The 27752-nt window shown below is 38.6% G+C and overlaps 1 protein-coding gene across 3 annotated transcripts; it reads left to right on the forward strand.

The window, feature by feature from the left end:
* The first annotated feature begins 1990 nt into the window (after positions 1-1990).
* Positions 1991-26596, forward strand: arhgef15b (Rho guanine nucleotide exchange factor 15b). 3 transcript variants are annotated; one of them, XM_072667096.1, is made up of 16 exons: positions 1991-2455; positions 5632-6129; positions 14969-15829; positions 16194-16245; positions 16348-16406; positions 17298-17563; positions 17857-18017; positions 18973-19125; positions 19880-20009; positions 20258-20332; positions 20816-20908; positions 21385-21539; positions 22428-22583; positions 24280-24365; positions 24574-24678; positions 25884-26596. In XM_072667096.1, exons 2-16 carry the CDS (start codon positions 5718-5720, stop codon positions 26048-26050), a joined length of 2931 nt encoding a protein of 976 aa, XP_072523197.1. In that variant the 5' UTR covers positions 1991-2455; positions 5632-5717; the 3' UTR covers positions 26051-26596. The 3 variants fall into 3 exon arrangements, with proteins under 3 accessions (XP_072523197.1, XP_072523199.1, XP_072523198.1); XM_072667098.1 differs by having other exon boundaries at positions 16197-16245; XM_072667097.1 differs by having other exon boundaries at positions 1991-2200.
* Positions 26597-27752: the final 1156 nt, after the last annotated feature.

Genomic DNA, 27752 nt, shown 5'->3' on the forward strand with positions numbered 1-27752 from the left:
CTAAAAACACTTTCTACCTAGACTTGATATCTTCTTAAAGCCCTCTCCTGCCTTGTGGCCTTTAATCACTAAAAATTGTACTAGGCAACTGCTTGTAGGAGCCCACAGCAGCTGATGGTTGGGACTTTTGAGAAGATTTGAGAAGTTAGAGGCTGTGGCTGAAACAGAAGTCAGCTGCTTCAGTGCCTTGCTGCTTATGAGGCCTCATAAGCCAGTTCCTTAGAAGGCAGCATTGATGAAGGGACCTACAACCGAACTGCGTTCAAGACATGTTAGGATGGCAGGAAATATTCAGCCAATATTACACTGCTGATTTCATCTCTTGAGACGCTTTGGTGCTCACCCAGAGGATCATAGGATACGTAAGGCAGCGAAGGCTTCACAAATTGGCAAGATGACGGTACCTTAGCAGACAGTAGTTTATACAAACATTAGACAAGGCTCTGTGCCTTCGAATACCTGAGTAGGCAGCATTTATTACATTTCAGACACCATATTACATTTGCATCACCTGGCCTCTCCTAACAGTGATTATGGCTCACCGTAACAAGCTAGTTAAGGTCTGAGACCTTGGTAAAAGTAATCTGAGAGATCAAATCTCCTGGGGTGCCCAAACTTTGGCATGGTGCTCCTTTTGTTTTCACTCTAGAATTGTACATAACAAACTTCATACACAAATATTTCTTAAAATGTTGAAAGGAATGTTTCTTATGTCTTTTTCTACCTGTTGGAGATCAGTTCAGCTTATACTCACTTACATGTTAGAACTAAATTTGTAATTATATATATAAACTAAATTTGTGTTATATTATTTAACAACAACAACAACAACAACAACAACAATTATTATTATTATTATTATTATTATTATGACCAATAACATTATATAATATTATATTATATTGTGTTGTATTATTTTTAAACAACAACAACAATAATAATAATATTTACCAATGTTTACCAGTTATTATTTCATAACTATTTACTACTACTACTAATAACATTAATACTTATTATAATTATAATAGTAAAACGAATTATTATTATTATTATTGTTATTATTATTATTATTATTATATTACATTATATTATTAATAATTTTAGGAAAATAATATTTACTAACTAAATTCTTATTTACTACTACTACTACTAATAATAATAATAATATTTACCAATGTTTACCAGTTATTATTTCATAACTATTTACTACTACTAATAATAAAATTAATACTAATAATAATTATAATAGTAAAACGAATTATTATTATTGTTATTATTATTAATAATAATAATAATAATAATAATAATACTGATAACAATTATTATTATTATTATTATTATTATCAATATTATTATATTATATTACATTATATTATTAATCATTAAAAAAATATTTACTAACTAAATTCTTATTTACTACTACTACTATTACTACTACTACTACTAATAATAAGTAAATAACATTTACACTACGGGTTAAGTGTATCATATTAGTTATATAATATTACATTATATTGTATTGTATTATTTTTAAACAATAATAATAATAATATTTACCAATGTTTACCAGTTATTATTTCATAACTATTTACTACTACTACTAATAACATTAATACTTATAATAATTATAATAGTAAAACGAATTATTATTATTATTATTATTATTATTATTATTATATTACATTATATTATATTATTAATAATTTTAGGAAAATAATATTTACTAACTAAATTCTTATTTACTACTACTACTACTACCAATAATAATAATAATAATAAACTGGATTAACAGTTAAACCGGTTTATTAGGGAAATGCAGGGATAAGTGCGCAACAAGCAAATTAGCAACAGGGGGCGTTTTCGCAACAAGCTGCAGGCTGCTCGACAAAGAGGGGAAAGGGGGAGGATAGGAGAGAAAGGGGAGGCAGAGAGGGTGGAGAAGGTAGAGAGGGAGGAGAGAGGAGGGAAGATGAGGAGAGGAGGGGAGGGAAGAGAGGGAGGGGTCATTCAAATCCGGGCTGTAAACTGCCCAGCTTGCTTCCCTCGCCGGCTGTTCGACAGCAGCAGGCCCCCGCGATCAGGGAAACAAAGAGCAGAGGATGTACAGAGGATAAACAACAAAAGGTCCGAGTGGTCAGGAGAGCCTGCAGACCATGTGGGACACGAGATCCGGACGTCTGTGTGATACGTTGTCGATATGGTAAAGAAACAGACTTCTGTTTGAGCTCCACTGGGTGGGTGGAAATGCATTTGTTTCCTCACTGACCACTGATACAGCTGATAGAGCTGATAGAGCTGATAGAGCTGATAGAGCTGATACAGCTGATAGTTACTTTAGATAGTTAGATAGATGTGGTCAGTGAGACTGGACTAGCTGAAATGGGGATTGTCTGTACGTGGAGTTTGCTTTAACGTGGGCTGAATGAGTCAGCGGATGAAGCACTGAACACACTGGGTGAGTAGCCTCTGTATTATTACCCTTATACATTCACAATGACTGGACCAGCATGAGGGACTGTGTTTCTGTGCATGATGAGTAAATGTGAAAGGGGTGAAATCTACATGCAGTTGCTGTATTTTATTGCCTTGTCAACTTTTAAGCCATAAAAGATTCTGAGAGGGTTCCCATAGACAAGTCAGTCTGGTATGGTAGATCTTACACATACTTCTGTGTACTTGAAACACACACACACACACACACACAAAGAGAGAGAGAGAGAGATCGAAAGAGACACTGAAAGAGAGAGTGGCAGCTTGATGGAATCTGGCCAATACATTCATTGTGGTCCATAACCAGTGACTCGGTCAATGCACAATACATCAGTGTTTATGAAGTGGCTAACATGGCAGAGACACTGGAAGACTGTCCTACTAACCCACCTCGACTGACACTTTGTCACTGACCGGAAAAAAGGAAAAAGCCCTGACCCTCCAGAAGATATAGAAAGATAAGGGCCACTGTCAGAGAGGGAAGTGCTTAGGGGTAAATTCTGGATGTTGTATAGAAATCCACGAGTAACGATCAACCAGGCATGGCTCAGTGCATTTCTGTGCATTTCTGTGTTGCTGTTAAAACAGCTTGGTTCAATGGAAGAGAGTGTTCCTGCTCATGATCACAACCCAAGTAATAGCTTATTGCTTAGTGTTAACAAACTTGATCTTCTCTAGTTTGGATTGTGTTAAAATATGAGTTACACAAAGTGTCAAACTTTCCGTATTTTTAATTCAGCAAACCCTTCAATACCCATACAATACTTAAAAGTATTTAATAATACTTATTTAAACATATTTAACTTATTTTACTTATTATTACTTATTAAATATTTAATACAATATTTAAAAGTAAAATAAGTTGACAAATAAAAAATTGTCAAATATTCTAAAGGGTTCTTTAAGGGTTCTTTAAGTTCTATAAAGAACCATCATTGCCTGTACTAAGAACCTTGAATCTCCATTTATAAGGGTGGCAACCCTAGACTTCCCAATCTTTACTAGTGTCACTGCTGTTAGCCCTAGATGGTGGCCTTGATTTTTGTCATACCACTGTTTGATATTGAGCATTGTGGCACTCCACGTAGCATTATATCAGAATCAAAATTCAGGCATTGTGACAACCCTAACGTTAAGCCCCGCAAAGCTCTATTGCTCAAGCTCCAGTGTGTTGGTAGTAATGGCGTCTTTGCGTCAGTGTCCCAGATGGGATTTGGAACCTGAGAAGCAAAGGCAAGGTTCACAACAGGAAGAGACCAGAAGGATGTTCCATGGCTGCAAATTTGTTTGTGAAAGAATAGATTGGGGAGTGGTTGTGAATGACTTCTCAGAATGCCACAGCTAGAAAGCAGCCTGTTTATGCTACAGGAGACGTGTGCACAGGTGTGCCAATGGCTTCAAATATGAGAAGAATGTAGGAAATGTAGAACGTATGGGGAAATAGATGGAAAATCAGCAAAGATATAAATTTTTTCAGGCATGTATTCCTTGCGTGGGAATCTCTGTCATGTACTTTCTCGAGTAAAGGTCTCTGTGCAAGCTGGGACATTTTGACAAAGCATAGCACCGCACACAAGAACCCGTTTGACTTGCTGAGTCTGTTTGAGAAATGAGTCAAGCAGAGAGGGTGCAATTCCAAAGTTCAGCTCAGCAGCAGAGCTGTTGACATAGGAAGCCAAAGGCGAAACACCCTTTCCCCTCTAAAAAATCCCCAGAGTGCTGGTATGCTAACCTAAGAAAGTCCAGACAATCTTTTACGATCTGCCAGGCTGTCACTGCTGTCGACGCCACGTTGTATTTTGCGGCTCACAACAAATCTAGGACACAGGTCTAACAGGTAGGTTTTAACAGGTTCTGTAATGCACCTGACCCTTAAGGTTAAAGTTCGAATGCGCTTGCTTCCTGCAGCTTTCCAGAAAGTTCCTTGACATGTAGTTTATAATCCCAATTATACAGCTGATGTTTCTCATTTGCATCGTTCTAGTTGCCCATTAGTCGTTCAGGTTATGTCGGTCTTATGATGGCATTGGTCAGACAGTACGAGTAGGCCAATAATACAATGCATTAATGAATTCTCTGCAAATTAAGACTTAATCAAATTAATCTTAATTGTAGGCAGCAATATACTCTACGATATACCACATGTTTATAAAGAGTTATAGGAGTGTGAATAACCTTTCAGAGGGTTACCAAAACCAAACTGTTCTGTAGCGTCACTCAAAGAACCCTTTATAGCACCTTTATTCTTTAGCGCGAAGGGTTATCGCTCTAGAACAACCAGTCTGGGTTCCCTGTAAATGGTTCTTTAGAGAACTCTGTTGGTCAATGAGACCAATGTGAGGAATGTTTCTAAACTAGAAGATCTGAACAATGTGAAGCTTCTTCAAAGCCTTTAAATTCTTTGTCCCAGAAGAATATGACATTGCTCAAAGAACATACACACACACACACACACACACACACATATATATATATATATTAAATGTTTTATATATTTCTCCATGTGAGAGGGTTAAAAGAGTATAGTGAGATGATTTGACAGTATTCGTAGAAGGATTATGCATATAGTCTTGTTAAGCTAAATGGTACTACTCCACTTTTTGCCAGTGCAGCGATTGTATGTGATAAAATTGTATAAAAATAAATATTAGTATAAAAATGACCCTGTTTACCGGTTGTCCTTTCTTGAACAACTTTGGGTACTTTGGGTACTGACCACTGCATACCAGAAAAAGGCCCACAAGATCTGCCTGATGTTTTGGAGATGCTCTGACCCAGTTGTTTGGCCACCACAATCTGGCTTTTGTCAAAGTGGCTCAGATTCTTATGCTTGCCCATTTGTCTTGATTTTAACACACCACCATCAAGAGCTGACTATTTATTTGCTGTCTAATATATCCAACATATTAGCAGACACAACTGTAGATGAAGATAATCAACCTGTCAGTGGTGCTAATGTTATGGCTGATTGGTGTATGGACAAATATGCATATATGAGATATCGATAAGTATATATGAATAATCCTAATAATTATGTAATTCTGTAGCATGAAATATCACAAATATCACCAAACCCTTTACTTAGCAAGATGCTTTCCTTAATATCTACTTTATCATCACTGAAAAATCTTTCTCCTGCAGGATGAAAGTGGACAGCCCTTAGTGACCCCACTGCCTGGCCTGTTGCTGGCCAGGTCACACTGTTTGAGTTCTCAACAACTAGAAACATGTCTTCTCCAGAGACTGTGGAGGTTCCCCAACAATCTGTTCCCAAACAGAAACCAGCTATACCCTCTAAACCCATGAATGGTACCTCGGATACACTTCCAGTGGACAGGGACATCAAGGTTGCACCTTCAAAGAGCTCTGGGAATGTACTAAAGATAGTCAGCAAGTTTAATCAGCCAGATGTTCAACTTCCATCTGGAACACCACGAAGTGCAGCCGACAGCACTGACCAGGAGAAGAAAACCAGGAGAGCCCCTACTGTCAAGCCCCGGCCCAAAGTCACGGTTCCTCCACAGGTCAAGATTGACCAGGCTCCGCCGTTACCTTTGAAACGAAGACGGGCACTGCAGAAGGAGACAGCAGCAGAGGCAGACGCTGCCGTGTCTGATGTCACGGATGACGGACGATCAGGTACCGTGCTTTGCTTGTTTTGCTTTTGTCTGCCTGCGTACAATGCATGACCCGTTTCCCATTTCCTCATTTTTATAGGTAACAATCAGTCGGCATCAAAACAGACTGCAGGCTTGACATTCTCTTCAGGTCTTTCATTTTCTAACCATTAGAGTGTAATCCAAGATACAGATAATGCAGATGCACAGTAAATGTATTAACTCTGCTTAAATAGTGGCATTGTGATTACAACAAGTTGGAACGTGCTATAAAAAGTATTGGGACACCTCCTTATTCAAAACAAGGGTATTTAAAAGGAGTATATCCTGCTTTTGTTGGAGTAACTGTATACTGTCCAGGGAAGGCTTTCTACTAGATTTTGGAAAATTAGAGGACTACTTTGCATTCAGTGAAATAAGCATTAGTAATGTCAGGATGTTGGATGAACTCCCAAACTCATTCCAATAGTACTGGATGGAGCACCATTGTTCCAGAGAACAACTCCACAGCTCACAAGGGAACAGCTCACAGCTAACACGGGACTTCATACCCCTCAAGAATTCACCTGGCTTTAGGCATGGTGCCAATAGGTTTATGATTATTTGCTCCAGTCTAATCTATTCTATTCTATTGGCAGTACTTCTCTACAGGGACTAGACTGTGTGTGTGTTTGCACATCTTTGTCAGCAGTAGGTAGAATTTAAAATAGCTAAACACATTCATTAAAAGGAGTGTCCACAAACATTTGGACAGATTTAGACAATGTATTTAAGATGATTTTCAGGCAAATTTATATTTTCCCTTTGTATTTAATGTTGTATCAAGACATATGATCCAGTACCAGTACACATTCTGTATGTATAGAGTGTGCACAGTGGCAGCTTGCGTTTAAGTGGCTGAGAAAGCCACAGTGTGCTCCTTTCAGATTTCAGCAAAATTGTTCACATTCGACTCACATTATCTAATTATAATATTCCTTCTCAGACATGGTTCAGTGTTTCTGCTTTTGCTATCTGCTTCTGTTCCCTGCCAGACTGAGGTGGTTTGGGTCATTTGATATCACCTGTTTCTTTCTTTCTTTCTTTCTTATATTTAAGCTTCATTTGATATTTTAAAGCAGTATCTCCACTAGCTCTGGTAACCTGTAAGTGGTCAGTGTTTTAACTGAGATTATTTAATGTGTATGTAGGCTGATGCGCTAAAGGACAGATGGGACTGGGGGAGGGTGCAGAACTGTCCTTCCCAAATGCAAGCTAAATTGGCTCCAGTGGGTCTACATAGGTGTAAGGGATATGGGACACATTATAGAGCTTGGGGAATTTGACAGCGACGATGGTTCTCTAGGAACGTCTGGCAGGTTTTAGATCACATTGTCATGAAATATGAATGACTCATAATGACTCAGAAATATGACTCAGTCTTTGATTTCTTTCATGACTAGCTGAAGTATAACTGAATACTGTAGACTAGAGGTGGGCAGTATGGTAAAAAAAGCTGTATCACGATATTTGAGGACATTTTAACAAATACACACATTCCCATTTTTAAGTACAGTGATTTTGATTATTTTCTGCACTCCATCCAATTAAACAGGACTAATTACATTATTTGTAATAAAGCATGCAGTTGTAAAACTGGCATAATATAACTGATCACAATGCAATAACATTGTCCTAGTGCCATCTTTACTGTAGACGTTCTACAGCAGAGTTGCACTGCCACTATACTAACTGTGTCTGGGCATGTATTCACAAAGCTTCTCAAAAGTAGGAGTGCCGATTAAGGATCACACTCCTGTCCCTGCCTGGACAAACATTGGAAAACACAAATGTTTGGTTGGTGTGCCATACCTGTGTATCTAGAGCGTTCTCTCCTCATTCGATATGGTTCACTCTATTTGTCAGGACATTAATAAACACAGGAATGTTTGGAATTGTTTGGGTTGTCTGGTTGATACACTCAGGCTTTACCTAGATTGGATTAGCTCTAACATTGTACTAAATAGCAACACCAATCATGAAAATAATTTCATATGGTCCATATCATATCATCATTATATATAAGTATATAAACACGGTTACAGTTTCAGAACATAATGTCCACTCTCCAGATCATTCAGTGCATGATGAAGTTTGAATCAAGAGCTTTTGTGACATTTACATAGAGCTTCCCATTCAGCTTATAGCAGTTTAGTTCAGATTTATGACGTTATATTGGGGAAATATAGGGAAAGTCAATTATAACCAATGTTTTTTTTACACATACATTATCACTAATAGGGGCACAACCCTGAAACTGAATTTTTGAATTTTGAATTCATTGCCTTTGTGATTGGGAAGAATAAACTAATTGTAAGTGCTTTCTCTTTGCTTCTCCTTGTACATTTATAGGTTTATTGGCTTGACTTTGGCCCCAAATTTATCAGCAGTAGCATAAAGAACAGTTCAGACATACAGAATGACCCATCTCCTGACTTAAAACGGCAAAGCATAAAAGTTTAATAAAGCTTGTTAAAATGCTGCTGGAATACGGAGTTCACTTAAAGGCATATAGAAAAACTGTCTTCACCATATTCAGTGCTGTTGGCCAAAGTTATACTACCTTTCTCTGAAAGCTATTCATGATGACGTTATAGGGAGTGTTTCAGCCTGGACTGTTTGTGACTTGACCGACACAATATAGGGGAAGTCAATCAGAACAGATGTTGTTTACATGTACTGTACCACTCTTAAAGCAACAAAAACAGCCTGTTAAATTCTAAAGGATATGGAGAGGATGGTAAATTATTATGTGACATTAATTATCACCCTTCCTGCACATGCAAGCACTGAAATGTCATGAATTGTCTTCTTTGGAAATGTAGCAATGATGAAGAGAAGTGTAGCAGTGTATATTAAAAAGTGTGTATTGATCCTGCAATCTCGGTCAGGGATTTGAGTCCTATAAGTCTGTGTTTGTGCCAAGCATAGTGAGTAATGAGGAAGCAAGAGTTTAATAAAGTGTTGGCTGTAAAATTGCAGCGAGCCTTTGTGCATTCGGATTGGGAGTATATCAACTAATTGCAAGTGCTTTCTCTTTTACCTCTCTTTGTACTGTTATAGGTTTATTGGCTTGACTTCGGCCCCAAGAGTATCACCAGATGCATACAGAACAGTTAAGACATACAGAATGACCCATCTCCACTTTTAAACCTTGTAACTCAGCAGTTACAGACTCAAAAACAGCAAAGCTTCAAGTTAAAATAAGCTCAAGTTCAAATGCTGCTGGATTGCAGGGTTAAGTTATAGGCATGTAGAAAAACTGGCTTCACAATATTCAGTGCTATAGGCCAAGGTTATTCTGTCTTTCTCTATGCTGTTAATAATTTGTAGGTGTGGCCTTTGATAAGGGATAGCCATAGAAAAGAAAGATCATGACAGTCTAACAAAACACTTCGGGACAAAATAGCACTTTGGAGACCTCAGGGTGAAGATTTCAGTGTTTGAATGAATGTTAGATGAAACTCTATCCTGAAATCTGATCCTGTGTAGATGTGTGCATTATTGCTGACAGCTGCAGCATGACCTCTCTGGATATTTGTATTTCTATTTTAGTATTTAAGCGTGATGTCTCTTTCTCTTCTCTGCTTCTCAGAGCTGTCTGATGATTAATTAGATAGGTACATCCACTCCCTTTGCTCACAGGAGAGCGAAAGCGGGAATTCTTCTTTAGGGAAGTCCACGCTTGCCTAGGTGGAACCTGTTTTTCAGAAATGATTTATGACTTGAATGTCTATGCCGCAAATGCAAATGTAGGCCATGTCTTTGGGAATTCCAGACATGCTGTCCAAGACTTAAGATCTCATTTTGCAAATGTCTTCCGGTAACTAGAGCTGCCGTTGACTGTAACCTTGATTTTCTACTCTTTCTGCCACACCCATGAACATTTTCAATTGTTTGGTTTGGTTGTAGAGAGTGTTTATCCTGACTTATTTAAGTTGTCCTTAATTACAATGCTTTTTATCACTGTCCTAAAGAAAACGCACATCATTTTGTAATTAATGGATATACAGTGAGTCCAAGAAGTATTTGATCCCTTGCTGATTTTCTTCGTTGGCCCACTAATAAAGACATGATCATTCTATACTTTTAATGGTAGATGTATTCTTACATGGAGAGACAGAATATTAAAAAGAAAATCCAGAAAATAAATCTAAGGAATATATATTAATTGATTTGTATTTCATGGAGTGAAATAAGTATTTGATCCCTTAGTATTCATTAGCAGTTCTGGCTTTTACAGACCAGTTAGACACTCCCAATCAACTTGTTACCTGACCTGAAGCCACCTGTTCTCACTAATCACTTGTGTGAAAAACACCTGTCCACAGAATCAGACAGATCACACAGATTTCAAGTCTCCAACATGGGTAAAACCAAAGAGCTGTCACAGGACCTCAGAGTCAGAATTGTTGACCTTCACAAAGCTGGAATGGGCTACAAAAAGATTAGTAAGGTGTTGGATGTGAAAGTAACAACTATTGGTGCAATTATCAGAAAGTTTAAAGAGTATAACATGACAATCAACAGACCTCGGCCCGGTGCTCCAAAGAAGATTTCGCCTCGTGGGGTGGCAATGATGCTGAGAACAGTCAGAAATCGTCCTGCAACCACTCGGCAGGAGTTAGCAAATGACCTGAAGGCAGCTGGGACCACAGTTTGCAAGGAAACAATTGGCAACACTTTGCGCAACAATGGATTCACATCCTGCAGTGCCCGAAAGGTACCCCTGCTGAAGAGAGCACATGTGGAGGCGCGCCTCAAGTATGCCAATGATCATTTGAAAGATGAACCAAGTTATTGGGAGAAGGTTTTGTGGTCAGACGAGACCAAAATTGAACTTTTTGGCCTCAACTCCACCCGCCATGTGTGGAGGAAGAAAAATGCTGCCTATGACCCCAAGAACACTGTGCCCACCGTCAAGCATGGAGGTGGAAGCATAATGTTTTGGGGGTGTTTCTCTGCCAAGGGTACAGGGCTACTTCACCGCATCACTGGGAAGATGGATGGAGCCATGTACCGCACAATCCTGAGGGACAACCTCCTCCCCTCTGCCAGGGATCTGAAAATGGGCCGTGGTTGGGTCTTCCAACATGATAACGACCCTAAACATACAGCAAAGGCAACAAAGGATTGGCTCAAGAAAAATCACATTAAGGTCATGGAGTGGCCCAGCCAGTCGCCAGACCTCAATCCGATCGAAAATCTATGGAGGGAGCTGAAGGTCAGAGTTGCCAAGCGACAGCCCACCAACCTTCATGATTTAGAGAGGATCTGCAAAGAAGAGTGGGCCAAAATTCCCCCTGGTGTGTGTGCTAAACTTGTGGTTAACTACAACAAACGTCTCACCGCTGTGCTTGCAAACAAAGGCTTTGCCACTAAGTATTGAGTGTGTTTGGCAAGAGGGATCAAATACTTATTTTCCTCATTGAAATACAAATTAATTAAAATATATTCTTTAAAATTATATTCTGGATTTTTGTCTTGATATTCTGTCTCTCCATGTTAGAATATATCTACCATTAAAAGTGCAGAAGGATAGTGTCTTTATTAGTGGGCAAACAAAGAAAATCAGCAAGGGATCAAATACTTCTTGGACTCACTGTAGATGATTGATCGCTTAGAATGCAATTTATTGGATTAGTTTATTTTTTATATGAGTTTATGTTACATGATTGCACATGAAAGTATTTTTAACTTCTCGTGAGCTGGCCAGTTAGCAGCTCACCTATAGCTGTAAGTCATAGCCTATCACTCATCATGGCTATGAATGTTGCTGGCATTGCTGTTGTACCCAGAAGTCAGCTGATCAGAATACCTGACTATTGTACCATTAAAAAAAGGTTATCCTTCATTGTCCTCTTTCATGAGTCAACTGAACAAGTCGTTTGCAATGAAGGACTGCTTCGTCAGTGATTACTCAGATAATGATTTGGAAGTGAGTAGGCTGTGCTTTAGCAGTTCAGAGAGAAAATGTACTGTTTTTGTCAAGGAACAAATGGTATATTCTGGTTGTAGCTGATGCTCCTGCTGAATCAGATGCATCTCATTACAGGCCTTAGATCTACACAGTACTGTGTGAAAGTTTTAGGTACCTACGAAAATTAGAACTACAAAGCTTTTGAGAGTACGGTTTTATTAATATTATGAATATTAGAATTAATACCAAAAGCGCTCCTGATTGGAGTCTAGTACTATTTATACTCATCACCCAACACCTGATTTGATAAATCAGTACTTCATGAAGAAAAACACAACCATGCGCTGGCTGGTGGCATCCAGGAGAAAGCTGGAACCAAGCTTAGCTCACAAGATCTCAATACTTCCATCAAAACATTTCTACTGTATTTATGTTTTGAATGAGATCTGGAGTTTTCACAGTAAAAACTCTAATTGCTGGGAAAAATGGTTTTAAAAAAGCTCAAATACTTAAATGCTCAAAATATAGTCACAGTACTGAACAGGCATTTGTGAATGCTGACCTATGCAAATGCTTTTATACGCTCCAGATCTCCGGTATGTGTTGCCACAATGTGTGAATTATATCTATAGAGAATACCTAATAAACACCTAATACCTGATACCTCAGGACAGGTACCCCAGTTCCAAGTGAAACATGGTATTAGAGAGGGCTAGCTGAGCTCTTGACTTTAAAGACATCTCCTGCATAAACAATGTTTTTAAAGCCCATTTTTTGATATGAAGATGTTGTGAATCTTGTAGAAATAACCTGCCCTTTGTTTTTACAGTGGCAAAGTAAGAGTAATACTTTATGTCAAGTCACATGGCTTTTTGTGCCTTTATTTAAAAAGTGTCAACACACAGCAGGTCCATACTTTTATTCCTGTATAAGGAATCCTGAAATATTCTTTTTCGCTTTTTGGTTTGTTAGACAAAGTCCATATGGATTATGGGATTTGGTGAAGAGATTAGCTGCAGAGAAGCAATACACCTCTGTGGTTATTTTGCAATAAAGCTAATCCCCAGTAGTGAAATGTTCCTCACAGCAGGACTGTTGGAGAACGGTTTACACTGTCATTCAAAAGTCTGGAAGAACTTTTAAATTCTCTAAACTAGAGAACCACAGGTATTAATGTTTATTTTTATTCATTGTTTCCCATATTCCTGCAACACCAAGCCATTAGTCAACAAATAATTTACTTCAGTTTTCTATTTATAGGATTTTGTTGTCAGATTATCTGCCTTCAGATGTTGTTGACACTTTAAAACAAGCTGTTATGTTTATTTTATTATAATTTTATGAACAAAAGGCCTGTTTTTGTCTTTTATAATTTGCATATATGGCATTAGATATGTATCATATCTAATGTGTATAAATCACAAGTGAGGTACAATGAAGTACAGTTTGGTCAAAAGTGTGCATACTCCCATCACAGACCCAAGTCATGTAAATATTGAGTAACTGTACATTTTTGTGGCTTTCTGAGATTAATAAAGGGTCAAGACTATACATACAGGGTCAAAAATATGCATACAGCACATCTATTGTTTGGTTAAATGTTGCACGCTGTCCATATTTTTGGTAGCCATCAGCATGCTTCTGGGGGACTGCTGGTTGGATATTTGACCACTCTTCTTGGCAGAATTGGAGGAGTGAAAATGAATCAAAACAGACATTTAGAACCTGTAAATGGCGTAAACTTGCACGTGTTGATTACTTATTTATTTATTTTTTTCTTCTACTACTAATTTCACCTCTGTGTGTGGTTTTGTACGGTCCCCTCGAAAACATACTACTACATGTGTAGTCACGTGACTCTTCCCCGTCCTTTCTGTGATATGGAAGTAACATAGAGGAGAACTGAAACAGCAGAGCAACTTGAGCAGTTTACATACTCGCTCATAAATCGAAATTGAAGTAAAATGTTTAATTAATCATGATCTGGATTCAAGGTCATATCGTCCAGCACTAGATTCTTGGCACAAACCCAAATTTAAAGCACTTTCCATCTATTTTTGAGAGGGTTCACGTCAGGACTTTGGATAGGCCATGTCCTATTGCCACACCCAATTGTGTCCAAGTTTTAACTGTACTGTATAGATGAGGTTTGAGGTTATGCTGAAGAATTCTGAGGTACTTCTTCTTTATTATTCCATTTTTTGTGCAATGTACCAGTTCCAGTGGCAGCATTTTGCTACCACCACCATGCTTAACAGTTTATAGAGTGTTCTTAGGGTTGAAACCTGGCCTTTTCTCCTTCAAACATTTTGGTCTCATCTGACCATATTACTTTCCTGCTGGACTGTAGACAGTGACACTGTTAATTCAGTAGCTTCCAGGCAGCTTCATGGCAAACCTGTGCCTGGGTGGTTCCTGGGTTGTTCCTGACCATCCAAAACCAATTACCTCTCAACTGAGTGACCGTTTGGTTCTTCTTACAGACCTTGGTTGCTACACCTCACAGTAACTTGAGCCCCTGGGTGGTACAGTGGACTAAGGTGCTGTCAGTATAATCAGAGGATTGCTGGTTCGAATCTCAGTCATTTTAGGGGCAGTGGTGGTTCAGCGTTTAGAGCTCCGGGCTGTTGATGACAGGGTTGTGGGTTTGATACCTGGGCTTGGCAAGCTGCCACTGTTGGGCCCTTGAGCAAGGCCCTTCACCTTCTCTGCTCCCTTGGCGCTGGAGTTGGCTGCCTACCGCTATGCAGTAAAACTAAGATGTAGTTATATAGTTCTGAGGATGAGAAACTGAGGTGTGGTCCACATACAGGCATTCAATTTAAACCCAATATGAGTACAGTAAGCCATCTTCATGCTCATTAATCTTCATATTAATATGTTCTTGTTTGCTTACCCTTAGCCCCTGATGGAAAGGAGGTTGATGTGAAGAGTGGCAGGCTGAAGCCTGAGCAGGACCCATACTCTCTCCCTGAGCCTCAGTGTGACAAAAATTGCAGCTGCATCTGTCACTTGCAGCGGCCTGGCATGAAGCTGGTGTGGGTGTGGATATCTGAAAAGGAAGAAGATGGTGATGAAGAGGAGGACAAACAGGACAATACGATTATTAAGGATGAAGAAGATGAGGACCACAAGAGTGAGGAAGAAGAAGGAGAGAGCGTCGGTGAAGAACCCAACGAGGCAGAGGACGGGGAATCTGAGACCTGTCAGAGTGAGTCTTCTGAGGATGGTTGCAGTCAGAAGAAAAGCTGTGTGATGAGTAAAAAAAGATTTAAGGCTACACTGGACCTTATCGAGGGTCAGCTGAGGAGGAGATCTGACCCTGGTCCAGAGGTGGTCCTCACCTCCCTTAACTCTTTACAGCAGGTGCGGACAAACCTCACCAAGGCCCACTCTGTGTCAGAGGAGGAGTCCATTTATGAAGCTATTATACATGAGATGGTTCCATACAAAGACACTAGCGACAAAACTATTTCAGCCCCCTTAATCCAAATCACCAAGCCTCCTCGACCTTCCAAAAGCATCACTGATGGGTCTCCTCCAGCCATTCCACCCCGGATGCCTTTAGATAAGAACAGAGCACTGCGGTTTCCCCGGGGCGTACCGCTACCGCAGCCTCCAGTGCGGTCCCTGTCCCCAAAATCGACCTCTTCAGAACACAGCCCTCCTGATAGCCCTCAACTGCACCGGACACCTCTACTTCCACCAGCCAAGGCCAAGGCCAATGGCAAACGCCTAAGCAGTCAGTCCCAGTCATTTAAAGGTACAGTACACATTACAGGTGATGTTATTAACCCTTTGTAGGGTGTAAAAACCCATTACTATTAAAATATGTATAAAACCAAAGGATATTTGATAAATATTTTATTAAAAATAGACTACTCTCTGCTAATAGGCTGCCATTTTTGTGGCAGACTGCATTTCATACAAACACGAAATCTAATTTCTACATGGCTGGATGAATTCAGAATACTGCAGGCAGCTGACATTTTTTTATAATAAAGCATTTCCATTATGTTTATTATAATATAAGAACATATTTTAGCAGTTAGGCAACCCATAAAATCATTACGTGTATGTATATGACTTGTGATGTCTAATTATTGCTATTTCTTTCTCTTTCAAAGAAGATGAAGATGAAGGGAGCTTTGATGGGGATGCAGAAAAAGAGGATCAAAAGTAATGAATTTACTGCTCTATTTCTCATACAGCGTCTGCTCCATGTGTGTTGTGTCTGCAGTCTGCAGTGTAGATAACTTGTTGACACTATTTTATTCCCAGACCATCTGTTGGCCTCACTCGCCAGAAGTCCCTTGATATGGAGGCTCACATGCCAGAGGGTACGCATGCTTTTGGGCCTTTACTTCTGCAGCACTGTAGACTATAAACAGAGAGATAAATAATGCCAGTTCCATTCAATTGTAATCCAGTACTGACTGGATTGATCTGGAAGTTATTATTATTGGGGCATGACTTTATGTTCTTAAATTTGAACCGAAGTCAATGTAAAATAAGAGTTAAAAAGTCATTTGGAGCATTTCTATTGATCTGTTCTAGCAGAATTATTTAATCAGGGTGTTTTCACTAAAGAGCAGCGAAGTAAAAACATACATAAATAATACATAAAATTTGGTAAATTAATACAAACACAGTTTATTTAATACAATTCTGTGTTTGAATCAGTCAGAATATATGCAAAATATGTGCAAAAATGAGTGATTTGGTGAATTGTGAGAAAACACTGTGGCAAATGTATTTTGACTGCATGGTAAAACAAATGGTGCACAGAGTACTACAGAATAGCAGACGCTCTTTTCCAGAGCGATTTACAAAAGTGCTTCACTGTTTACTGGTAAAATATCCTTACCTTGTTAACTTAGTTTGTATTGACTAGGTTCCAAAAGAAACCTCTTAGCTTAGATACTACTACCATGTGAAGGCTGTACTTCTCCTGACTAGCTCTCACTTTGAGTTGTAAATAGGTGTCGTTACATGAGGTTGTGCACACTCCTTTGTGTATGTTATATTAAGAAAGCTATTAAAACTATTGAATATAACTAGACAAGAAAAGTTGTGAATAGGAACAGTTATGTACATTATTTAAATCTTTGTTAGACGCCTGTGTGTTGATTTGGATTTGGTCTCACTTCATACCTTTTGTTCAATTATTAATTTAAAACGTTGTATTATACTCTTTCCCCCACCCTCCTCTTCCTCTTTTCACAATTCAGAGTTTCTGTACCAGATTTATACTGAAACGTACATATCTAAGGAGATCCGTCGGCAAACAGTGTGTCGTAACATTAGTAAGACCAGCGCAGACTTCCAGATGGAACATGGGCATCCACGCAGCTCTGGGACAGGGATGGGCGCTGGTGGAACCAGGAGTAGCCCCATCCCCTCTCTAAAGCAGAACGCACTCTGGCAGGACCTGCCTTCTGTCCGGGAGAGTGGCATCTTGCAGAAACTCACACCTGAGGAGTGCAAGTACCAGGAGGTGAGAGCAGAAGTGTTAAGGGAAGTTGAGCAGATGAAGAGAGCAAGAGAACAGGGTATGGGAGCAGGAGGAGGGGGCGGAGGAAGAGTCAATGAGTGGGTGGTTGAAGGAAGAATGCAGGAATGAGGAACACGGTGGTAGTAAATGCAGTGAGTTTGAGTTAGAGAGGTATAATTAGACCTACTTTTGCATTTGAGCTGCTTGCCTTGTTTTTTTTCATGCAAAGTGGATTTTGAAACAGGATACATGTAGATATGCATGTGTTGCTTTGTGTCTTGTCTTTGTGTGTCTAGAGCATGTTCGAGGTGTTGACGTCAGAAGTGTCCTACTTGCGTTCCCTGCGTGTGCTGACTGAACATTTCTTGGAGTCTCGGGAACTGAATGAAACCCTTACGGTCTTAGACAAAAAGACGCTCTTCTCTAATATCCTCCGCATCCGAGAAGTCAGTGAGAAGTGAGTGAGACTTTTAAGCAAAAATCTTTTATAATATGTACACTAGGGCTGTCAATATTGATGATAATATTAACAAATTAAGTCATTATTTTTTTAAATGCCAAACAGCAAAAAATTAGTGAGTATTGAAACTGGAGTTTCAGTGTTATGTTAGCATGGAGCCAACTCTGACACACCGAGCCTAGCTTGTAAAGAAATGGCTAATAAGGATAAGAAATAGAGAGATAACTAAACAAGATAGGTATTGCCAGGTGATTTAGAGTAAGAACATACATAATTCAGTGATAGTCTGGTTGCAGTAAGAGCTCCACATTGTATGTTTGATGTAAATCCATCACCAATCCCCAGAAATCCATTATTGTCCAGTGTTATTGTATTGTAGAACAGAACAGATGTTTTATTGGTTAACTTAACACGGCATATTCTTAACATTGTGTGTTGCAATTTTACAGTTAATATGTTATTGGACTAGCCTGTTCGCTAGTTGACTGAGCTGAGCTGTTCAACATACGCCTAGTTAAACAAACCATTGTACTAACTCAAAAACACATTTCCTTAATATATGCGCTCAAGCTGTAAACGTAAACATCAAATTTTGCTTGTGTAGGCTTCCTCTTTTTCAATGTGTAACATCTGTAGGCTTCCTCTTTTTCAGTGAGAAACACAAAATGCTAATGGTCAGACTTTTAAAGCTTTGTAATGACCTGCAAATTCCCTGTTTATGAATGCTATTTAAATTCATCACTAAGCTGATTCATTGAGAATGTATATTACTGTTCATTAAATTCTGTAATTAATTCATAATGACAGCCCTAATGTACACTTACTGACTAGCTACTGTGTTGAGCTACCTTTAATAGTTTGCACTATATCCTTTCATCAGAAATACTTTAAACCTTTTCAGTGTTCTCTGATTGGGGCTATGACTTTTCTTAATCATGACTGTGTTCATCAGGTTTCTGAAGGACTTGGAGGTCAGACTGGATCAAAGTTTACTCATCACTGACATCTGCGATATCATCAGTTACCACGCAAAGCATAACTTCCCTGCATACATCGACTATGTACGAAACCAGATTTACCAAGACAAGACCTTCAGCACGCTCATGTGAGAATAGTCACCAGTGCATTTTCACAAGCACAAGTTTTTACATGCTTTTCAAATCCACTAACTCACACTAACACTAACTCTGTAAAAATAAACATTACAATTTTAGATTTTCCACATGGTAAGATTGTTAGTTTATTAATGTAGAAGTGTTTGACAAAAAGTCTGCAGTAATAATATACAACTGATTATTTATTTGGTTTGCTCCCAGTAATGTCCTGTTTTATACTGCACCTCTTATCCTATCCTCACTTTCAGTGGCTCATGAAAGTTTGATTAACTGAGGGTTGAATTAGAAGTTAGTGAGTAATTAAAAAACTAGTCTGTTATCAAGTAAAGGGACTGTAATCAAGTGTATGTACTATGCAAATGTCTCGAGCATGATAAATTGGTGTGTAAGCATGTGTAACGTATCTGTAGCCCATTTGTTCAAATTCACCTGTACTACAAGCCTTTGGACTTTATTTGTATCTATACTAGTGCTCATTATCTTTGCTGCATTAGACTTTAGCTCATGCAATTATCTGCCTTCAGATCAATAGATATGCAAAACGGTTATGCAAAACCTTCTGTGGTTAGACTGATTGTTAGCAACTTCTCACTTTCATACTTCTAGTCTGTATTACAGCTGTATCATGAAGAGTGTATTGCTGTTGGCTTTAATTGTTAGCCATTCTTGTTACTCTAGTTGAGGAAGATGTCCCATGTGCTATATTTGTCATCTAATGAGTCTGTGGGTCATATCCACACACAGGCAGTCCAATATGCAGTTTGCCACTGTAATCAATCGTCTGCAGGAGTCTCCCAGATGCCAGCGGCTGCCCTTCATGTCCTTCCTGCTGCTGCCCTTTCAGCGAATCACACGCATCAAGATTCTTGTTGAGGTTTATATTTCTTTCTGTTAAACATACATGCCTTAATCTCTCATGGTTTTTTTTTTTGTTTAGCGCTAGTCTTCCTGCTACAGTCCGACATTACCAATTGCTTTCATTAATACATAGTGGTGAACTTCAATTGTATTTGTGCTCTAGTTACTGGGTTACAGGTCATAGCTGAATGTCTTTATAGTTTCCAATAGCCATAGGAGTTCACTTTGGATAAAGATTTAACATGGATTCTTTATGGTTGTTAGAACATCCTGAAGAGAACTGCAGAGGAAACAGACAAGGAAGAGTCTGCCTCGAAAGCTCTGGCTGCTGTGTCCAAGGTAAACATCCCGCCAGGACTATGACTTGTCCCTAATAGCAACATTTTCCCATGACAATGAATGGACGCCTGGGCCAGTGTTCCATTCCGGACATCAAACCGGAGCTCGTTGTGCCCAGAATAGCCTGTTTGAAGAACCGAATGAAGGAGAACGGTAGAAAAGAGCTTAAAATAAGATAGCTGTTTGAACTGTAAGAAATAATTAAGTAACATCAACCATTATAGGTTATAACTTCTTCATTACATAGAAAAATACATTGTCTGAATATATATATATATATATATATATACATATATATATATATATATATATATATATATATACAGTAAAGCTCAAACATGTTCAGGCTCCATATACCGTTAATTATAGCTACAGACATTGCCAGCATGAAGTTCTGTGGTTGCTACACCCCACATTTCTTGCATGAATGCTCAAATGCTTTTCTTCTTTCCTCCCTGATAACACACATCTGCACACACACAGATTATAGAAGAGTGTAACACTCAAGTTGGAAAGATGAAACAGATGGAAGAGCTTATTGAGATCAACAAGATGATGGAGTTTGACAAACTGAAGGTGAGCAGTAATAGTTGGTGTGTTTTTGTTTTCTGTAGACATGAGACTGAACCCTCAGTGGTGTTTATAGCAAATAAAGAAGTCATGTGACACCAGTACAACAGTACTTGATGGAAATAAATGAAACAAAAGGAGGGACACACAACCAAATACTATTATAATTTTTATAATATTTATATATATATTTATATATATATATATGATATGATATATGAGATATATATCATTTTTATTTTCTTTTTACCTCCAATTACCCACCTATTTGTAACTCCCTTTAGCACTAGCAATGCTCCTGACACTAGGAGGGTAGTGACTTAGCATATGCAAATATGTATTAAATGAATTTATGCAAATATGTATTAAATGAATTAAAAGGCATTTTTACTGACTTCACTTATTTGTCATATTTTGTTTGACAATAACAAAACAAGCCTTGTTATTAATTATTTACAGTAAAATGTTTTAAATCTGTTCAGGCAGTGCCAATCATCTCACAGAACCGTTTCTTGGAAAAGCGAGGTGAACTGCTGGAGATGGCTAAAGGCGGAACCATTTTCAATCTCAAACCTAAATTCACCCCCGTCAACCTCTTCCTCTTCAACGACCTGCTCGTCTTGGCCAACAAGAAAGGGTAAGTGTGCTGGAATGCTCTGCTGACTCGCTTTTATTTTATTTTTTTTATTTTATATTACATTCAATATTTATGCAAATGTTTCTGGACACCCCTCCTAATAAATGTGTCTAGCCGCTTTAAGCACCCAATGCGCGCGCACACACACACACACACACACACACACACACACACACACACACACACACACACACACATATAGTAGGGCTGCACAATATATCATTTCAGCATTGTCATCGCAATGTGCACAATGGTCACATTGCAGGACATGCAATGTCACAAAAGGCTAATTAAAGCATGCATACTACAACTCGTTTGAAACAATAGGAACATCTGCACTGTTCTCATTTTCCATGATATATCTACTCCATTATTAAATACACAGAGTATATTATTAATATCATGACATGATGGATCATTGACGTCTAAATCCTGTATTATTTCATATTGCAATATAAATTGCAGAACTATAAAATACTGCAATTTCAGCCCTAACACACAGTCTGTTGCCATCATGCCTAATGTCAGGCATGAGCTAAAGGGGTATAAAGCCCCCAGGATTGAGCTGTGGTTGATGCTCCGTCCAGTACTTTTGGGATGAGTATGGGATGTGGTGGGGTGGTGATCATCCAACATCTTGGCCTCACTAACATTCTTGTAGAAAGTCTTCCCTGGATAGTAGAGACAGTTACTACAAAAAATCAGGAGGAAGTCTTTTTAATCCCTTTGATTTTAAAAGAAAAAATAAATGAGCAGATGTCCCAATACTTTTGTCCATATAATGTATCAATGCATTTCCTTGAGACAGCAATTTTAAATGCAGGCTGTGTAGGCATATATTTTCAGCAGGCATGTCTGTTGACAGTTCACCCTCTTGTTGTGCTGCAGTGCTGAGCGCTATGTGGTGATAGACCACGCCCATCGCTCTCTGGTTCAGGTGCAGGCTCTGAGTGAGGATCCAAGCCTGGAGAACTGCTTCTGTATTACGTTGCTGGAAAACCACCAGGGACGCATGATGGAGAGACTGTTAAAAGCCCCCTCACAGTGAGTATAGCTTGCACATTTACTGTCTGCTTTCTACACCTTGAATTCAATCCTTTGATTTATTGGTAAGTTCTTAGTAAAGTAATACTTTGTCAAAAATCCAATGATACACTCTTAATGGTTACAAATGGTGCTTCATATGGTTCTTGGAGGAATGCTATAGAAGAACCACTTTTGGTTCCATTAAGAACCATGCTTATTATGGAGGTGTGTGAGCGTGAAGAACCTGTACATCAAGTAAAGGTTCTTTAGACATTTAAAAGGTTCTGTACACTCTCACATTTCTATTACAAACATGCATATTTACAAGAATAGAGGATGTTTGTGTGTGTGTGTATGTGTATATATATATATATATATATATATATATATATATATATATATATATATATATATATATATAGATAGATAGATATATAGATATATATATATATATATATAGATATATATATATATAGTAAATAGTTAAATAGTTAACAGTAACAAGATTTAGATCATTATAGTAAGATTGATAGACAGACAGACAGACAGACATACGTAGAACTTTGTGTATGTATCCACCTTATTTTCCAGGTGACCATCATTATTTATTTATTATTTAATAAATGTTGAATGTCCACCACGATAAACATACAGCTAGTAGTATAATATGCTTAGTTAGAGGGTGAAGAGGAGAAAAGGAGAATTTAACATTATTATGAACACGACACAAAAAAGATCTCTGCCGCCTTCCATAGAAGAAGATCTACATCTATGGTTGTAGGTGCTAAATTAAAAACCCTTAAGTAGGTATGTCCGTTTCACTAGAGCTTCATAACTGAGCCATTTCTCTGGGTAAGAATGTTCCAGTGTTGGTTTCCCCTCTATATAAAGGTAAAAGCAGATGTTTGAACATTTCCATAGGAGTGGTAAATGTAGTACCTTCAACCACAGGCACTGTGGGTTTCTTTCTTTAGATATGGTGCCCTGTAGCACTCGGCTCTTTTCTGTCATGTTGAAAAGCTATATAGCTATGCTCTAAATAGCGTTAAATAACCTGTTGGCATGTTAGGGTTTGCACAGTGAGCTATTTTTATGTGTAGTAGTCTAATTCTAATTGCCTTTGAATATGATAAGATTCTATATTGATAAGATTGACACTTATTGGTGTAGTGTGGAGTTCAGCAGAGTGATAGGTGATGTAAAGAAGCTGGTCCTGAACCTGAATGCTCCTGTATCTCCTCTCAGATAGTAGACTGTTATACAGTGTGTGGCTGGGATGGGAGGAGTCCCTTGTGATGCTGCACATTTTGGAGTCATTTACACTGTCTTTGGACACATTGCACTGGTACCACAGCACTGGTGGCTTTTTTGCAGGGCCTTCATGGAACCAAAAGGGGTTCTTCCTACCCCTTACCTCAAACCCAGTCAGTCGGCCAAGGCATGTTTAGTGTCTGAATTTTGCTTCTGCAGTTTTGTGCTGGAGCTATGTGGCTAATGTGGCTTAGTATTAAATTAGCCTCAGAGCTAATTGTAAATCTGAAGAAGCAGCCTCGGATACCAAACATGCCTTGGCTGATCAACTAAATTTAAATCATTCCTTCAGGAAAGGGGTTCTGAATCTGATGTGTCAGATGAAGTGAAGCTGGCGGGGAAGTATGTGCTGCAGTAGATCCAGTCATATGAGATGTTCAGAATCCTTAATGTCTCCGCCCAGGTCTGACATGCACAGATGGCTGGCAGCATTCCCCAACCCTGAGGATCCTAACAGAGAGCAGGAAGAAGTCATATATGAAGACTGGGGTGTGTATTATGTGCTTTACAGGAAACGTCTGGTCCCTGCCGAGTTCAGTTTCAGGCCACATCTAAGACACCTGATCAGTTTCTAGTTCATTATTACGTACAGTAACATCCGTAACAGATGTTTCCTGACTGCGGTTGGAGTCTAGGAGATAAATTATAAAATGTATGCAGTGTGTTTCATGCTCCACCCTTGTGTGTGTATGTTCAGACTGTCCACAAGTGCAGTGTGTTGAGCAGTATGTGGCAAAGCAGACTGACGAGCTAAATCTGGAGCCCCCAGAGATCATCAATGTGATACGCAAAACCAACGAGGGTGAGTCGTGCTTTAATGTGACTGCAGATGTAGTCATGTGCACTTAATATCTCTGTATAGGCTTCTGCTCTGTTGCATGCATTTAGTATTGTAATATACACGGGCAGTAACTGTAGTAAAGGGTACATATGGGATATTTCACACACATTTGCAAATAAAGCTAAATAGATAATATGGCATTCAGTATTTGTACAGTCTGTTGATTATGTTAGAGCCGAGTTGCATTCTGTGAGTATACTGCCTAGGCATAGTATTTGTATAGCATAGGGTACACTTTGAGATATTAAAGATATTAATATGTATGTGTTTTTACAATCATTTTGTTGTTTTATATTAAATACAGTCAGGCCTGTGCTGAATTGCTGAAATGCTAGCTATTGACTGAATAACTGATAGATATGTACCATGTAGCATATTTAATAAAATAACTTCTTAACAGTAACTTCTTAATAATCTTTACAGACTGTTCACTCTCAAGTCTGTACAGTCTATACATACAAACTGCAAAAGAAAATAAGGATATTTTACTTCATGCATATGTATTCTTGGCACCTGGGAAACCAGTAAGTGTTTATTTGCTCAGCAAAACATTAAAACAATAAATACAAACAATATTAATACAAAAAGTAGTGATGTAACATCACTGTGTTCATTAAAACTAGAGATGTCCCGATCCAATTATTTTGGCTGATCCAAGTCTTTTAATGCTCTGATCTTTTGTGTTTTTTATAAATAACACTCCCAGATAGTTTAAGTAAGATGTGCTGCTAATAAATATTGAAGTAAAATCACTTAAAGTTAGGGTTAGTTTTTCACAAACTATAAAATATTTAATCATTTTATAGTGTGTTAAATATTTTATAATCCTGTCTGACTCATCTCCTTGACCATTCAGCTCCCAGTTCCTTTAAAACACTGCAGTGAAATCACTTTGTGTGTATAGTGGTACACACTTTAAACTTAAAGCTCATGTGAAATAACTATTTTATAGTCAAAGCCAAGGTAAATACAGTTTTTCATTGTATTCCATTCCACCTTTGTTGCATAAGCATGCAAATAAGCCTGAAGGGGAAAAAATAAAATACAACCCAAATATAATTGATAATTGAAATGATATAAATAGATTTTTACTTTCAGTCTAACTTCTTCACCCTTTCCCTCCACTCTTCCCCTTCCTTTTGTTTCGTCCTTCTCTTCTTCCTTAGGATGGTATGAGGGGATTCGTCTGTCCGATGGTCAGAAGGGATGGTTTCCTGTGGCCAACGTTGTGGAGATCACCAATGAGCATGTGCGACGGCGAAACCTGCGGGAACGCTACAGAGTCATGCGGGCAGCCAGTGCTGTGACCCACAAGACACGGACCATTCCATAACCAATAAGATACAGACCCTTCCATGTGTTAACCTGCCGGATTATGTGGACTCACAATGAGAATGACGTGCCTTTACTAAATTGTAAAAGTACTAGAGATTTTTTTTTTTACATAGAAAAACTGTTTAGAGCCTTCAAGACTGCATTGTAGGTTTAAGAGAACAATCTTTTTAGTTTTACTCAAAACACATGGGCAAACCACAGCAGTATGATCTGACCAACTGTACAGAACCTGTAGAACCGTCAGTGTACTTCCTCACGTTTAGTTGTTGGCTTTATGTGTTCCCAAACGTTTAAGGGGTCAGGTATTGCTGCTCTCGCGTGTTCCTTTCATGGGAGTGTATGCGTGTACGGGTATGTGTGAATATGTGTTTGTTTGTCTCTGTATATATGTGTGTATGTATTTTTGGTGTGTGTGTGAGGTTTTGTCACTGTGTCAAAAAAATACAGTCAAATGCCTGCATTGAAATTCCTGTTCAGTACAGCCTCTTAAGCACGACTTACACATCTAAGCTGTAATAAATCAGACAATTAACCTTTTACCTAACATACTTTTCGAACCTGTGTGGTGACTCACATGTTTGCCATATTTGTCACTCTGGAAGCACAAGGAACAAACTGGTTTATGGTTCATTTAAAAGGATGGTTGGGCGTGCTTTTCATCTAACTCGCCCTTAAAGTAACCAAGCAGGTCACCTTTCCTAAAAGCATTTTAGTGTTTAAATCCTGACTGGAAGTGTGAGTGGTCTTATTTCTCGCTTGACCTCATAAGATTGTCTGTGTGCTGAGAGGCTTTTGAGAAACTCAGCCCTCAAAAAGGTGATGCCTTATGAAAAGTATGTAGTTTCATCACTTATAGCAAATGTTCTGATCTATTCCTAGATCTGCTAAACTTAGAAATTTAGTCTTTGCACCAGACTGGGATGTTTGTTGACTCTGAAATAATGCTTAAATAATGTGCTTAAAACAAACACATGAAGGAACGCATTGAAACACCCCCTTGCTTACCTTTTACTCTATTTCCTGTGTGCTCTTACACTCAGTCTTGAATGTGGCCTATTAAATGATACGACAAACATTCAGGTTCTGATCTACCTGGGCACACCTGTACACTTACTAATTTTTGCAATTATCTAATCAGCCAATCATGTGGCAGCAGTGCAATGCATAAAATGCAGATAAGAACAAGCAGCTTCAGATGTATTTTCACATCAGTCCTCGTAATGGGAAAAGTGGTTTTGATCGTGGTATGACTGTTGGTGCCAGACAGGCTGGGGTATTTCTAGAACTGCAGTTTCTAGAGTTTACTTAGACTGGTGCAATAAAGGAAATAACATCTAGTGAGCGGCAGTTCTGTGGCCAGACTGGTTGGAGCTAATAGAAAGACTACAGTAGCTCAGATGACCCCTCTGTAGCACTGAGCTGAGAAGAAAAACATCTCAGATTGCACAACGCATCCAACCTTTTGTCTGCCAAAAACAGAAAGCTGAGGCTGCAGTTGACACAGTCTCACCAATTCTGGACACTTGAAGGCAGGAAAAACATTGGCTGGTCTGATGAATCTCAATTTCTGCTAAAGAACACAGATGGTAGGGTCAGAATTTGGAGCCAGCAGCTTGAATCCATGGCCCAGACTAACCTTATGTCAACAGTCTAGGCTGGTGGAGGTGGTGTCATGGGGTAGGGAATGTTTTAATGGCTCA

Source organism: Salminus brasiliensis, chromosome 22 (genome assembly GCF_030463535.1).
Source record: "Salminus brasiliensis chromosome 22, fSalBra1.hap2, whole genome shotgun sequence".
NCBI lineage: Eukaryota > Metazoa > Chordata > Actinopteri > Characiformes > Bryconidae > Salminus > Salminus brasiliensis.